The following is a 15,817-nucleotide window of genomic DNA, read 5'->3' on the forward strand; positions in this document are numbered from 1 at the left end:
TGATTGTCATTAACCATCATACCAGAGAAGGAGTGACATTCTCTTGAAGGCATATTGATCTCTCCTCTTAAACTGAGCCGGGACAGTCGGAGTGTTAAGTGCCAGTTCTCAGCAATGCCTAACCAGTTGTGTTTCCTCTCTGCTGATTTACAGTCCTCCATCTCAGATAGAGCTAAATAGAGTCCAACTATAAATACCGCAGCCAGCAGCAGTTATGTATTTAAGCATGTGCAGAAATGCATATGGTCCATCTAATTTGGTCTAAGCCATAAAGGGAGACCCCAGTGGCTGTGCAGAAACACAGGTGCAGAGTAAGAGGCCTAACGGTGTGCGAGTGCTCCATCGAAGTCTTAACACTATCGTCCTGCCAGCCCCTGCACAAGGACATTAAATAGACGCTCCGCTCCCTTAAAATTTTGCAACGCATACACGTATTAATTATAATAATTAATTATTATTATTATATTTTTGGGGGGAGATAAATTAAACTGATCTAAAATGAGTGTTCTTCATAGGGCCTCGAAACATCCCAATTCAACATAATGTTGTACGCAGTCTGCCGAGGCTACAGCAGAGGTGCTCGTCTTAGCTGGTGTATTATGTGCGCTCAAGTGTGGGTGTGTGTGAATAGAGGTCGGACCGCGTTGATAGAGCTGATGAGTGACGATTCAGGGGAAAGTCATAAAAAGAAAGAGGGCATGCCGAAGGGGTCAACAGGGATCAGTTTCACCCTTATGTCTCTCTCTCTCTCTCGCTCCCTCTTTTTCCTCTAACCTTTTTTCTGGATCAGCGCTTCCTTTTTTTTGGGGGGGGCTTCACTGCTTTTTAAGGTGGATGCCAGAATATACTGCGGATTCACCAAAAGACTTCCCACCCCAACCCTACTTGAGCAAATCTCTCTTATCGATTGTCCCGCATAAACCATTTGCTGCTCAGTCCTTTAAAGGAATGTAGTATTGTATGAACAGCACAATCTGTTTTTATCACCAAAAAATGCTCTTTGTGAAGGAAGTATTAGGAAAGTAATTCAAGGCAATGTGATCCCTATTGATGTGATCTACACTGGTTTCATTTTGTTGTATTTCAATAGCTACTGAGATAAAAAAAAAAAAAAAAAAAAAATACAGTCCTAGATTAATCCAATTCAAAACATGAAACAAAAGCAATATTTGCACTAATTTGTTAATTGATAGCAACATCATAATTGTAAGGTGTTATAAATGAGGTAATTCATAATTTCATTGTGTTGCTCTAGTACTTTTTAAATGATACACTCTCGTGAGTAAATTATCAAGAAGACTTTTGGTTCACATATCTCATTTTTGAAATATTGTAAATTTCCTCTTTCCTGAATGCCATGTTCATGGATGCACTGAGGCAGGGGATTTCATCTGGCGTTAACTGATGGTCTAAAGTGATGTGTATAATGAAGCCCACTGAGGTTGAGTTCACCGGGAAGACTGACAGCTCTGCTGTGAGTCGGGGTGTGAGTTTACTGTAGGTGCGCTGCTGTGGCCCGAACGCTAATGCCGAGCAGTATGTGGGAACGCAGGGGCCTCTCTCTCGCTGGCCGAGCCCCCTGCGCTCCCCTCACAGTGGGGTACGGGGGGCTGCCGTCTCCCGCCTCCCTGGGTGAGAAAACAACCCTCCGTGTCTGGAGAATAAAGGCCATGGGGGCAAACCACTCACAGCGAGAGAGAGAGAGGGGGGGGGGGGGGGAGGGGGTTCGCTAAAGGTGGGAACATTTTAAATTAGTCCGCTGATGCCTCTGTGCTGCGTGCACACAGACTTTTTGCACATGCACTCTACACACGTGGCGCTACAAAGTCTTAACACACACATACAAACACATGCATGTACAACACACACACACACACACACACACACACGCACATACCTGTCCTGTAACACTGTAAGCTGGCTAACTTTTATAGCTCCCAGCCTGCAGTCGCAGGGTTGAAACCTCCTCTGTCACTCTCACCCAGGGGTTGCCTGTTAATGAGAGATGCTGTGAAACGCACGGTTACCTTTTCCTCGCGGCTGAAATGGTCCTCCAGAGCCTCTTAGTGTGGAGCCGTTCTGTTGGTTTTATGTCCCACTGTAGAGAGTCAGATCCTGGACTTACCATTACATATGACTGGTAGCTTTATTGCGTTTCACCTGATGGTTTATTTTTTTGGGTGATTTTATTCCCAGTAAGGAGGAACATGATGCAATTTTCATTGAATCATGAAATTAAGTCATTCATGGTAATTTAACAATTAACACTGTAGCTGTGTGGTGTTGATGATTTATATTTGAAATAGGGACCATAACAGCACATAAAAACCATGAAGATTTGCACCAGTAAAAAGCTTTGAAACCCAAAATTAGAAGTTCCTTTTTCCTTTTTTTTCAAATATTCAACGTGCAGCATGCTACTGAAACCAAACTAGGCCATATTCATAAATGGTATATTTTGTCAGATGGGCTTCTTTGGGTTTGCACACACTGATGTGGGTATTTCATCATTTGCTTGGCCTCTGATGCAGCAGTTCTGTCATGTTCCTCGACGTAACTCCATCAAGTCTCAAGGCGGGGCCACAGATGTGTTTTGGAAAGACTACAGAAAGAAAGTGGAGGTTTCAAAGCCACCCTGTCAATCTTCGCCCCACAGAGCCACCTCACCCCATCCCTCCTCCCTCCCTCCCCTCTCCCTCCTTTCCCCATCTACCCACCATCCCAATACAGTAGTTTCATACACCAATATGGGTTGAGGGTGCATGGAAAATACAAGAAAATATAACATCTCTCCCCAGTGACAATTGATGTTATTTAGGAATATAATTATTGTCCTGCATTAAAAAAGGGAGACACAGCACCTGCCCAACGTGGTCCGTACGGCAAGAGAATGGAAACTTGCACAGTTTTGTCCAAACAACAGTCCACTTGGCAGCAATAAACCGCTTCACTATGGATACATTTATTGCTGGGGGGAAAATGCTGAAATGACTGAGATTTGATAGGCTCCAGCGTTGCTCTCCTTGAGGTGCGGTTTGGATGTAAAATGCCACGAAGTAGGAAATAACGAGGAGCAGCTCATCAATCACGCATAGCTAATTCGTACTTTTTACTGCCTACCTGTGGGGTGTGTCCCTCTTTTCCCACTTCTCAGACGCAGAGATTTAAAGACAACTTTGTTAAACTGTAGTTTGTTTCCGAGAAAAGCTCCCTCTGTATCCCTTCTCCTGATTGTGGGATTTCTTTTTTTTTTTTGTAAAAGCAGCATTGACTTCTCTATACCTGTGCTTTGTTTGGCACCGCTGTTTGAATTCCGTGACTGTTCAAGCACAGATTGGGGATTGGAATGAAGTGGGTTTGAAGAACTCTCCCTTTGTTACCCACATCCTGTGTTTGACCCCCAGATAATCACGCACCCCCCCCCCCCTCACCCCCGCACACACACCCCCAGACAGGGGTGCCTGTGGTGGGAACGGAGAAGGAAGTTGCTGGGGGTCACAGACCACGGGGGCGGGGGGGTGGGGGGGGGGGGATGACAGCCTCTGCCGGTAGAGTGACGGTATTGAGAACCTGCGAACCATGGATGAGCCTTTTTCACATGGCATTAGCCTGTGGGGTCACAAGGAATTTTTGTGATGACGGCTGTTATCGCTCGCACTGTGGTTTTGACCACCCACCCCCCACCCCCCAGCACACACAGCTCACCTGAGAGACAAGATGAGAGAGGAGGAGAAAGGGGACGGCTTGTATCCAAAAAGTGGACACTATTGTATGGCAGTGACCTAGACCTTCATGGAGGGGAAAAAAAAAAAAAAAAAAAAAAGGCCGGTCCAAGAGGAAGTTAACGTTGTCCTTTCTGTGTTTTGGTAACATGCATCGCAGAGTTTCCCCGTCTTTCTTCTCCCTGCCTCTGACTGTTGCAGTCACCACTCTGAGCTCTTTCCAGGGCTACAGGAAGACTCAGGCCGTCATTGCTGATTGCTTAATGACAGATGCCAAGGGAACAAAGAGGGCTCTGATAACTTCCTCCCCAGTGAAAGGTTTTCAGCAGGCTGGTGGAAAGACAGAGACAGAAAAAGGAAGAGAGAGTGAATGATGCAGAGATGGAAGCATCCCGAGGCAGAAGCATCCTGTCTTCAATCCTTGGGCAATTTTTGTATTTTTTTTTTTTTTGGTCTTCAGTGTACAGATAAAAACTGTTTGGTAGCTGAAGGAACTCGGATAAAGGAGAAGAATGTTGCTGATGAATTTAACAGAAAGACACGGTGTTTGCGTAAGGAGTAATTGCAATGACTTCTGGTGGAGGGTCTTCACTCCTTCGTACAGTAGGACCATCTGGTGTGAGTTAGTGGTGATTGTAGGTTTTAGAGAAACCGCTGTTTGCTTGGTGAGGGGAGAATGGGGCGATTCGATGGAAAAGAGATGTTCAAAAGGTTCTAGGAAATTCTCAGACTGCTCCTCAATGTGCCACCATAATGAAGGCCTGTCAGTTTATTGTTAGCCTTATACAAACAAAATAACACCCACTTGTTATTTTTTTTTCTTTTAAGCCTTCACGTGAGTCGGTGACAGTAACTTCAAGTGCTTATGAATTATTTTGGTGAAGTCCTGCATGACTGTAAATGAACTACACCGTCGTAAGGTGGCACTGAATAAACCACAAATTATCTCATGTGTTTCCACCAACAAAATATGTTTTATCCACAGTGCATCTTCCGGGTGTTTATTTGTCAAATTCAAAATGTTCGCCTGGATGGGAAAATTCGCCACCCAATTGTGTTTCTTTCCATTTGTTCCACTTCTACCTGCACCGTTCACGGCTCCGTGGTGTTTACGAGGCCTTCAGAAGTGGCTCCTAATGAGTATGTGTAAGGGTTACTGTACGACATTACCCACAGCCACCTCCTCTATTAGCTCTCCCGGTCCTCCCAGGGAGCCAGTGCAGAGGTTTATGCCTGCCCCAGCTGGGAACAGTAATTGTTGGAGTCTGCTCGGTCTTCCAACAACCCTTCCCTCCCCCCTCCTTTTATTTTTTATTCCCAGCACACACACCACACACACACACACACACACACACACACACACACACACACACTGACAAACGTATATCTGGAAGTCCCAAACCCCGTTCTTCTATTAATTAGGCATCGTAACATGTATGGAAAACTAAGCATGCGTAAACAATGAAGTGGAAGCGATACAGGCATTTAAACTGTAAAACCCAAACCTTTGCATTTTCCTTGGCCATTTGTCGAGGTTTGATGTGTTTATTAGCTTTGAGGATTTGGACTAGTCAATGAAAAATCATTCATAATCAAGCTGCAGTTATAGTGGCTACAGTTAGACCTAATTAAGGAGACATATGCATGTGTTTTGGGTCACGGTGGAGTTTTGGCTGTACAACCTAAAATAGCTCCGTAATTAACGGGCTGAATAATCTTGTTCTCAGATATCTGTTTTGTACACGCTGGCTGTCACACAACGAATGAAACACTTTGCAAACAAACATGAGGAGCTGTTGCCACGAAGGTACAAGGAGACAGCATGCAATTTGGCATGATGTACCAAATGAGTGGAAGCGAATGGTCTTGCGCCGAAGCAGTGAAAGAGGTGGCTGCAGCTGATTGTCGGCAGATTGCGTCCGATTCATCAGCAGGTAATTACTGGATAATAGAAGCATTCCAGTCACTTGCACCAGAATGGGAGGTCTTTGAAAGGAGGCTTTATGAGGTGCTTAACCCGGGGGTGCTGTTTTTGTTTTCCTAAACAAACAGACATGCCTCCACTACTCAAGAAATTAAGCACAACAGTACGCCTCGCTCGAGCTCTGTTCTGAGGGGAATTTGTGGCTTATTGGCGAACATAAATTATCTGCAAGACTTTTGGCATCACATCCTCAGGCCGGGACAAATTGCTGCTTTCTTCAACTGTTAAATATCTGCCGGTGAGTGTCTGGGAACAGATTAGGCCAAACAGAGCGACGAGCCCCCGCCTGCACCTCGTGTCAGATGGCAGTCCATCTTCTGGAACGCGGTGCTCCGAGCTCGCTCCATGTGAGGTCACGTTGGACCCTATCCCCCAGCCTTCACCCGTTACTCTCCTCCATCTCCACCTCTCCGCCCTCCCACCCCCTTATCGAGGTGCCGGAGCCCCGGAGTGGAGGGAAGAGGGGTCACGGGGTCAAAGTCTTTTCCTCTTTGGATCTCGGGGCTTGCTGGGAGAGGCTTGGCGAGAGAATGGCTGCATTAGAGCTGGGGTTGGGGGTCAAGATTTTAATTCTGTTAAAGAACAGCTGGTTTGAGTTTCTCCTCACGTCGCTCTTCCCTCCCTCTCTCCACAAATCCAGGGAGATGAAAAATTTGTTCAGAGGGGAACCAGTAAAATAAAAAAGGTTTACGGTCCAAAGCCCTTACCCTTACCCTGCTCTAGCATTAGAGAGGAATGTAATAACGTCAGCATTTGGCCTCAGTTAGATTGACTTAAAACAAGGAAGTCCTTTCTGTGTTTTGGTGTCTTAACAACCGGATGAAACTTAATTAAAAAGCTCAAAAAATTGGGAGGGATTTTTCATACTTGAGACCAGAGGAATTCTTTTCCTCGAGTTTCAATTTCCATGAGAAATTATTATTTCTCACATAACTTTAAACAGGTGAAACTAACCAATTTAAAACCTGCAGCTTTACAGAGAAATTAGTTTGCGACTGCATCATAGAAATACCAAATGCCTCCTCTGTTATTCACACTAGATTAGAACTGACTGAAACAAATTCAGAGGTTAATGTCTCGTGAATTGCAAAGCCTTTTGCTCTTACGATGGCTATTTCTCAACCACCTCAAGTTTGAGCAAAAAGCAGCGTAGCTCCCCTGTCTCTCCTCGGCACCATGTGAAATGTGTTGATCTGAATGCCAAGGCAGGACTCCCTCACGTTTCGAGCTGGCCGATGGGGCGGGGTGAGAGGGGAGGAAGGGGGAGGCACTCGAGCGCTCCTATAAATGGAAAACTAATAACAGATTTTTTTTTTTTTTTGTCTGCTTTCTCCTGCGCTCTTTTGCCGGCTGGCTGGCTGAGTGGCCCCGGGGCTGTGTTGGTGTGTGGCGCAGCAGCAATCAGAGGTCATAATTTCATTGGCGGTTAGCATCAGGTTCAATTTTTCTAGTAGGTTACATTTACCAGAAAGTCTGGATTGTGTTACTGTGTACCGGTGGAATCAGTGCAGAGCTGCAGAATCCCTCTACCTTTCCAAGAGCTGCCAGGCACCGCCAAAGGGGAAGACCAGTGTGTGCATATGCACACACGCACGCGCGCGCGCATGCACGCACACACACACACACACACACACACACACACACACACGCAAGCGAGCAGACACCTACACACGCACATACCTTTAGAGCAAAGACTGGAGACCAGGCTCGATATCAGCTGGCATCTCTTTTGGGTGCTCAAATGCCAACGTGAGCAATATTTATTGTTTCTGGTTAAATTATCGAGGCTTCATTGGTTATGTCTGTGGGTGTTCATACCTTTTGACCCCTCTAGTGGTATTGAGGTTAGTGTTAGGAATGATGATGGTCATTTTCCTTTGCACACAGCTGGTAAAGGTCTGGTTAAAAAAAAAAAAAAATTAAAGGGGAGCTGATTCAAAAGAATATGAAGAAAGAATCAAAGCAAAAGAAAAGACTGTGAGGTGTCCAGCCAGAGAACACATTCCTGCATCAGTATGTTGTTTCTGAAGAATTACCTGCAACATGTGGTCTCCTTTCCAAGGAAGAAAAATAATGTGTTATTTTCTTTTAAGTGTGTGTGTGTGTGTGTGTGTGTGTGTGTGTGTGTGTGTGTGTGTGTGTGTGTGTGAACCCCACATCACTCAAAGTGAATGTTTTGTGTTTTGTTTCAGGAATGTGACCAGGTACATATCGACGACGTGTCCTCTGACGACAACGGCCAGGATCTAAGGTACGGCACGGCAACGCTTTGACCTTGTGGTTCATTAGAGGAACGTCTCGTGTGCTTACACCTCCAGCGGTGAAGCGGCGCGCGCTAACAGATTCTTTCTCCGTCTTTATTTTAGTACGTATAACTTCAGCGCTGACGGTTTCCATGCAGCAGCTACCAGTGCCAACCTGTGTCTGGCCACAGGCGTGCGGGGAGGCGTGGACTGGATGAGAAAACTGGCCTTCCGCTACAGACGAGTAAAAGAAATCTACACCACCTACAAAAATAACGTCGGAGGTAATCCCCAGCAAGCTGCTCTGCACAGAACCGTTGAGTAGAAATGAGTTTGCGGGTCTTTGTGTGGGTGTTGCTGCGCGTGTTCACGTGTGCGTTCTGAAAGCGCACACGCCGCACCACTCGGTCAGGGTACATTTTGAAAAATTTCATTGGTATTTCGGAGGGCTGGTCCAACCCAAACAATGTTACCCTGCGTTTCAGGTCTGCTGGGCCCGGCCAAAAGGGAAGCCTGGTTGCAATTGCGAGCAGAAATTGAAGCCTTGACGGACTCCTGGTTAACACTGGCACTGAAAGCACTAACATTAATCCACTCAAGGTAGGACTCCAGTGAGGAAAATTGTACCCAGTCCCACACCGCACATGTATAAACTTGTATGTAGTGTAAATAAGTCAACGCCATGCTGCCCAGCTACGACAGAAAACACCAGTGCTCTGGATTTGTCTTATGGACAGACTTCGTCTTCTGATTTTGAAAAAAAAATAAGTGCGCTAAGAGATGTGACTTGAAAAAGGAGCCGACATCCAATCCTTCACTTCAGCTCGTGTTTTTAAAGAATTTATTTTCTGCACACTGTGTTTTCTTTTGTCCTCCCTCAGAGTGATTTAGAATGATGTCATCCCTTTGCTCTTCTCCTCTGTCTCTCTGCCGCAGGTCAAACTGTGTGAATATCCTGGTGACCACCACACAGCTCATCCCTGCGCTGGCTAAGGTCCTGCTCTACGGCCTGGGAATCGTCTTTCCTATTGAGAATATTTATAGTGCAACCAAAATAGGTAAAAAAAAAACCTAAAAAAACTGGCGTTTTACGTGAAATGTGTGCTTTGTTTCGCTTTTTGTTTTGCACAGTCCGTCACTGTGGGACGTTAAATGCTTGTTATTTTAGCTCGGCGAGTGCAAACAGTTAAGACACACATGCTACCTAAGTGACAGGACTGAGGCGTGGATGTTGTGGGAGATTCGGTCACCGGAGAGGGTTGATGTTCGTCTGTGAAGAAATAGTCCTAATCAGCCTGGGATTATTTTCTTGGAGCTGGGCCTGTGCTGGGCCTCTCCAGGCCTCTTCTGCTCTGTCTCTGCATATGAAACCACTTCTGCACATTTATGTCATTCCAAAGCAACAGAACCCCCCCCCCCACACACACACACACACACACACACACACACACTCCCCCTTCCCCTCCCCCTTCCCCTAACATCTCCCCACTTTTCCTCCCACCTTCCCCTTTTTCACAAAATAAACGTGAAGGCTCCCTCTTGTAGCGTTTTCAGGCCCATCAGTGCCGAGCTGCAGCAGAGCACCCTCGTCTTCCTCACTGCACCCTGCAACACGCGAGAATGATTTGTCCATTTGTCCTCGGTTTGAGGAGGAGACAGGCACTTAATGCTTTTAAGATAGTCTTTATCTGAGGGCTGATCTTATCACGTCTCTTCTCTGAACTCGGCGTTTACACTGAGGCCTTTTTGGTACGTGCGGCGTTTTAAAGGGGCTCTTGTCACCCTGTGCCTCTGATGAATCAACTTGGTGTTCAGTACGAGTCTTTGAGAGCGTGTAGGTGTGTGTGTGCGCGCCCTCTATATCTGTTTGCGTCCACGCAACGCTCCGCTAACATCCTGCCCTCGACTCCTCCACAGGGAAGGAGAGCTGCTTCGAGAGAGTAATTCAAAGGTTCGGGAGGAAAGTTGTTTACATTGTTGTTGGGGACGGAGTGGAAGAGGAGCAAGGCTCGAAAAAGGTAAGAATACCAGATACCATATACTATATACACACACTGGTTTCATCGGGTGAAAACATTCACGAGAAATCCACGGAGCGAGGAGGAAAGATAATGTTTGAACTGCTGATTGCTTTCCATGAGGTCAGGAGTTCATTATGAATGCTCGCTGAACACAAAAACATAGCTGCCATACCTTTCCAAAGAAAGGAATCGGCGTTCCAGCTCTCCTCCTCACCAGTCCTGCGTTACTCTCATCCGTTTATCCTCTTAACGGGCATCCAAGTACAAGAGAGCAAGTCTGTAGTGTGTAATCAGCACTCTTCCTCCGCCATCTCAGGTTTACAGAGCAGGGGAGGGGAGAGATGGCATAATTATATATTCCTGCTTGGTGCCCTGAGCACCGTGAATGCTGGATGTGTAACGCTAGACAGGCCCCTTTCAGGCATGTTGAAGGCACATCGTAAATAGAGCGCACATAAAGGGGACTTAAATCATTGTTGATGAAATTAGAATATTTACTGCAATGACAAGCCTGTTAGCACGAGATCAAGAGCCAAAGCCGACACCCTTCCCCACACTCTCACACGCACACGCACACGCACACGCACCTCAACCCGCCCCACCGTTCTCTTTTTGGAAACATGACGGTATCTGTTCAGATGAGTCCCACACCTCACTTTCCCTTTTTATGTTACCTGTTGGCTCTTGCTCCGCATCTGGTGCACTCAGCGTTTCTGTGAAGTTTGGATGTAAACCCAACGCTGCACGCAAAGCCACACGCAGCAAACATATTCATCAGCGGATTAATCAGCGGCCCAGGAGCATATTTCCCTGACGGCTACGGTGAGCCGCGGCGTCAGGCAGATGACGCGCAGTTTCCTTTGAAAAGCCTCCAGCTCCTTTTTCACCTGTTTCCCAGTAAACAACAAGAAGAAGCGCGAGGATAAATGAAGAGCGATTAGGGAAGAAGGAACAACCTTTAGCCTGGATAAAAGTGTAAAGCAATAGCTCTGTATTATGAAAAGGGAACACGCCCTGGGAATGTGGTCTTCAGGGTGATTGTGGAAAAAGATGCAAATATTTTCGCTCAGTCTCGAGTTGTTGGAGTGTGACATTGATGGAAGGATAAGGTGTTTTTTCTCCCATCGGAGTGGTGCAAGTCCCACGACACGCCATGTGGTAAAAGGTTTCTGTGTCAACATCAGAGAAGACGTGAAATAACACAACAATTTCACCCGTCAGGAGGCGCATATCAGACGTGACACTGTGTGGAACTACAAAAGCAAATGTCTCAAAGTTCTCTCGGCCCTTCATTCCTTCACCTTAAAAAAAAAAAAAAAAAAAAAGAAGAAGAAAAAAAATCCACAATCCCTGAAACAATTCTGTCTTCAGTTATTACCATCGCCTGGGAGAGAAAGCAGAGATAACATCTCCAGCTTTTAAACTTAAAAGCAAAGGGCGATTTACAAAACAAAAAGCAAAGAGCTTTTTAAGGGTCAGTGCAGGCTCTCCTAAGCGGAACATACGCCTGGGAGAGGCCATACCTTTGATAAGGGGAGGGTAATGGGCTCCCCACACTGAGTCGCTGAGGACTCTACCTGACAAGCTCCTTTCATTCTCGGCGACTCGGGTTTCTCCCCCCATCCTTTGCTCGCGAACAACAGCTCATTTGCACTGTCCTAAACACACACTGGCAGCCAGGACGTTCATTCAAAAGACACTGTGGGGAGTTCATTTCTGCTCGTGTTGAAGACATGCTGCTGGAGTGGTTTGGTGGTATAAAGCTTCACGTTGATGCGGAGGAGAAATCAGAGGTACAGATGTACGAGTTGGCTGTACGTATGCACAGGAGAGCGGCAGCAGCGGTTGGGGAGGGTTATTGATGTGATTGATTTTCCTGGCGAGTGGGCCGGGCTTCCTTCATCCACTAAATGTTTTAGCTGCAGTGTAAAGAATAACACATTGTTAGAACTTCCTGCCTGCAGAAAGCCTGCAAGAATCAGTATTTTCAATACTAATGAATATGCCCATGATTATTATTATTATATTTTTGTATGTTAAAAGGGTCAACCACAAAAATCGAATCTACGAATTGCTTATTTTGTCCAACCCACAGTCCAAAACCATCAAATGTTGTACTTTAGAATTACATAAAACAAAGAAAAGTAACAAATCCGTTGTTAATTGTATTTTTTCTCATAAATAACTGAAAGGATTAATACAAAGTTTATAGCGTATCTTTGCGGAGTAATGACAAATCTGTTCAGTTAATTCTGAAAGTTAAATTTGTCCTTTTTTTATGCTGCGTGTTGGGAGCGTATTTCATGGAACATTTTTTTCTGAAAATATAAAAGTAAAAGAATGACTAAAAACTATTTCGACTACCATCATTTTCTGCGATCTCCCTGATCTGTCGATTGACTATTTTGGGTCCTTGAGCTCGGTCGAAGTCTGAATTTGATGTTCAAGTGAAACTAAAAAGATGCTTTTTTTTTTTTTTTTTTTTTTTATTCCTCCCACAGCACAACATGCCCTTCTGGAGGATCTCCAGCCATTCAGACCTCATGGCCCTCCACCATGCTCTCGACCTGGAGTACTTGTAGCACTGACACCACCGTCGTACACCCTGCTCCGCCTCAGCACACCGCGCAACCTTTCACCTTCGCCCTCCAGTCACGCCCCCCACCCCCCACCCCCGCCCGCCCACCCGCCCCTCCCACCGCTTGTTGCCGCAGACTACAGCTCAGAAAAAAAAAAAAAAAAAAAAGACCCCCCACCCCCTCCTCCGTGCTGCCTGGCGTCTGTCTTTCACTACGTAGGAGGAAAAGAAGAGGAGAATGGAGGAAGAAGAAAAAAAAAAAAAAAAAAAAAGAGAGAGGCCGAGCACACGGTTAATGTGCTGACATACAGTCACACATCGTCTTAACCCGAAAGTTTTTTTTTTTTTTCTTTTTCTTTTTCTTTGCCTCCGCGACGCGAAGGAGGGAGAGGTGAATTTACGGCGCTGCAGCTGCTTGCCCTGGTTACTGTGAATTGGCCGCTTTCTGAAGCTGTCAAAAGTGTTTTACGGCCCCCCTGTTTGTGCCGGGACTCTTGTCAGGGTTCACACCTGTGAGGAGAGCAGAGCTACTGATGGCCTCGCCTCGCCTCGCCTCGCCTCGCCACACAGCTCGGCTCCAGTAAACCGCAGGCCCACGACTACTGGTGGTGACATTTCTCCGTCCCGTCCCCCCTCCACCGTCCCCCCTCTCTCTGCTCTTCAACCTCCCTTTTTATTTCCGCTCCTTATCCGTTTACCTACTTTGTGGTCTCCCCCCCACCCCACCCCACCCACCCCCACTCCATCACGGGACAAGACAGACAAAGCGACTGCTCCTCTGTCAAGCGTCGGCCCGGGGAGTCCTGCGCTTCTTATTTATGAACGGAGACTTTGTGAGCGGCACCGTGCCGCTGAGAATGGCACCTCGACTACAAAAGACTCGTGCCTTTTACAAAGTACTATTGATTTCCAACCGCAGCGAGAGGAAGACATTTATGGAAGAAACACAACAACAACAACAACAACAACAACAACAAAACAAAAAAAAGGGGCGGGATTTTCTAGTAATTTAAAGAAAATTAACAAAAAACTTTATTTACAATGCTGAGACAATCGTGTACAGAGGAAATCTTTTTTTTTTTTTTTTTTTTTTTTTTTTTTTTTGTGTGTAAGTTTGTAATCACTGGACTATTCCTTCCTATATTCATTTAGGTACATGCTCTTGAAAGGTGGCAATGCTTTTTCATTGAAGTATAAAAAAAAAAAAATGAAAAAAAAAAAAAAAAAAAAAAAAAAAGGCATCCCTTCGCACATAAGCTTGTGCGACGCCTGAAAAGTGTTGATGTGTTAAGTTCGGTAAACAAATGTGTAGATAATGGGATTTTGTGATTCATTGTTTTGTCAAGACCAAAAGCATGGATGTCAAGTGTCAAGGACCTTTCTTTTGATTCTGTGATGTTTCTCCTCCTTACAGGAAACTTCATCTTTATATAGAATTACAGGTCTCCTCTTCTGTAAGTCCTTTTTAGACACATATTTCAAAGGGAAAGCGTTTTTTTTTTTTTTTTGTTTTGTTTTTTTTTTTGTTTTTTTTTAGTTATTCAGACAGGTGGCTCACAACTCGTGTCCTGATGGCATTTCACCAGCTTGCAGCCCTGACCCCATACGTTTAAAAGCAAACTTACTTCTGATAAGGATTTCAATTAGATGGCAAATGGCAATTTCCTCCCCCCCTCCCCCCCCTCCCTCCTCCAACCCCCTCCCCCTCCCGCCCCTCTGAGAGCCATTTTAATGACAAATTTGAGTGAATCTGATATTTAAAAAAAAAAAAAAAAAAAAAAGCAAAAAAAAAAAAAAAAAAGCAGGCTTGAATAGGTTTTATTATCTTTTATACAAGCACTATAACAACTCTTGTACAGCAAGCGTAATTTTGTATGATGTAGTGTTTTTATTTCGACTTTGGAAATACATGTGTCCCTGTTTGAAGTAGCTGAAATCCACAGAGCCCTTTTCGTAGCGCTTCTACGTCTGTGGATGAGGAAACCATAATTAACAGTGAGTGAAAAGCCACTAACTTCGAGGGGTTCGTGAACATACAGGACATGTGCTATCGACTGTGAATTTCTTAAATGGAAACCGGCTTTGTCGTGTTTCTAATTTTTCCCTCCTTTGCACATGATCACTGTTGGCCTTTTACATTTCAATTCAGATACCCCCCCTCCCCCCCCACCCCCCGACACACCCCTCCGGTCTTCTAGAAACAACTTCTCCCCGCCACCCTCCGGGGTATCTACGTATTGCTGCTAGATCAAGGTAATGGTAGGTAAATAGAGGAAATGTTTTATAGATTCATACAGCACGCTTTTTTTTTTTTTTTTTTTTTTTTTTTTTTTTATTATGTTGCAATCATAAATGCAAACTGGAAATACTTTACACTACATGGGCCTCATTGTGAAAACGCAAAAGATTGTTGTGTCTGCAAAATATGTGTACAGATGTTTTTGACATTATTATTTGATTGTGTTTAAATTAATAAAACTGATTTGTGAACTGTTACATGTCGCTCTCAGTTTTTTTAAATTTAAAACTACAACATAAAACAAACAAAAAATTTTAAAGGCCTTAATATTTGAAAAAAAAACGTTGAATTATCAATATCGCCACGGTAGCGTCGCTGTCTCCCTCCGAGGCCACAGATGACTGATGACGCTGCAGCCAGAAACTGGAGCTGGCGCAGACTAAACAACATCATATATCCATGTGCTTTATAATAATCACGTCCTTTAAAATGCGCACAATAGCTCCTATAAAATATATATATTTTTTTTAGATCCAGGTCACGTCTGCATCATAATCATGGGGTTTGTGACTGTTTTGCTGTAATTAATCAGACTTTTTCAAAGGACGTTGTTTGTATTTTTTGCGGCCGCGTGTGGGTTCATTAGACATTTTTCACAATTCACGTGAGACGGAAACTACATGTGCTCGATAGCCTCAACAGTGGCGAACATGCATCGTGCAGTCTTTAGGCTCCTGAACTCGAGCCAATACCTAACCCAATATTTAGAGTCGTTCCATAGTACCAGCGTTCACAGGGGGGGGGGGCCCTTCCCCCTCCCCATGCATAATTTACATATATCGTACCCGCTCCGATCCATCGAGAGCCGAGTTAGTTTAAATAACACACGAAAAAAATACTTATGAGCCTGATTTTACGAGGTGGTCGCAGCTGAGAGAGTCCGGCGTGTAACACAACGCCCCGGACAGGGGAGGAAAGAGGTCCGGCCTCCAAAACCACGCTGGGGAATTAAGCATGCGTGGAATTTTAT

The 15,817-nt window shown here is 45.1% G+C and overlaps 1 protein-coding gene across 6 annotated transcripts in view; it reads left to right on the forward strand.

Annotated features, from left to right (window-relative positions):
• The window catches only part of eya1 (EYA transcriptional coactivator and phosphatase 1), a 64,572-nt gene extending 49,528 nt beyond the window's left edge, over positions 1–15,044 (forward strand). For all 6 annotated transcript variants that reach the window (XM_069151657.1, XM_069151656.1, XM_069151658.1 and 3 more), the window contains 6 exons: positions 7,899–7,957; positions 8,073–8,233; positions 8,435–8,549; positions 8,886–9,007; positions 9,867–9,967; positions 12,472–15,044. In XM_069151657.1, coding sequence (XP_069007758.1) covers positions 7,899–7,957; positions 8,073–8,233; positions 8,435–8,549; positions 8,886–9,007; positions 9,867–9,967; positions 12,472–12,552 — 639 coding nt within the window. In that variant the 3' untranslated portion in view covers positions 12,553–15,044. The remainder of the gene's footprint in view (positions 1–7,898; positions 7,958–8,072; positions 8,234–8,434; positions 8,550–8,885; positions 9,008–9,866; positions 9,968–12,471) is intronic.
• The last annotated feature ends 773 nt before the right edge of the window (positions 15,045–15,817 follow it).

Source organism: Embiotoca jacksoni, unplaced genomic scaffold (genome assembly GCF_022577435.1).
Source record: "Embiotoca jacksoni isolate LCO1_2020_lvr unplaced genomic scaffold, fEmbJac1.0.p SCAF_17, whole genome shotgun sequence".
Lineage (NCBI taxonomy): Eukaryota > Metazoa > Chordata > Actinopteri > Embiotocidae > Embiotoca > Embiotoca jacksoni.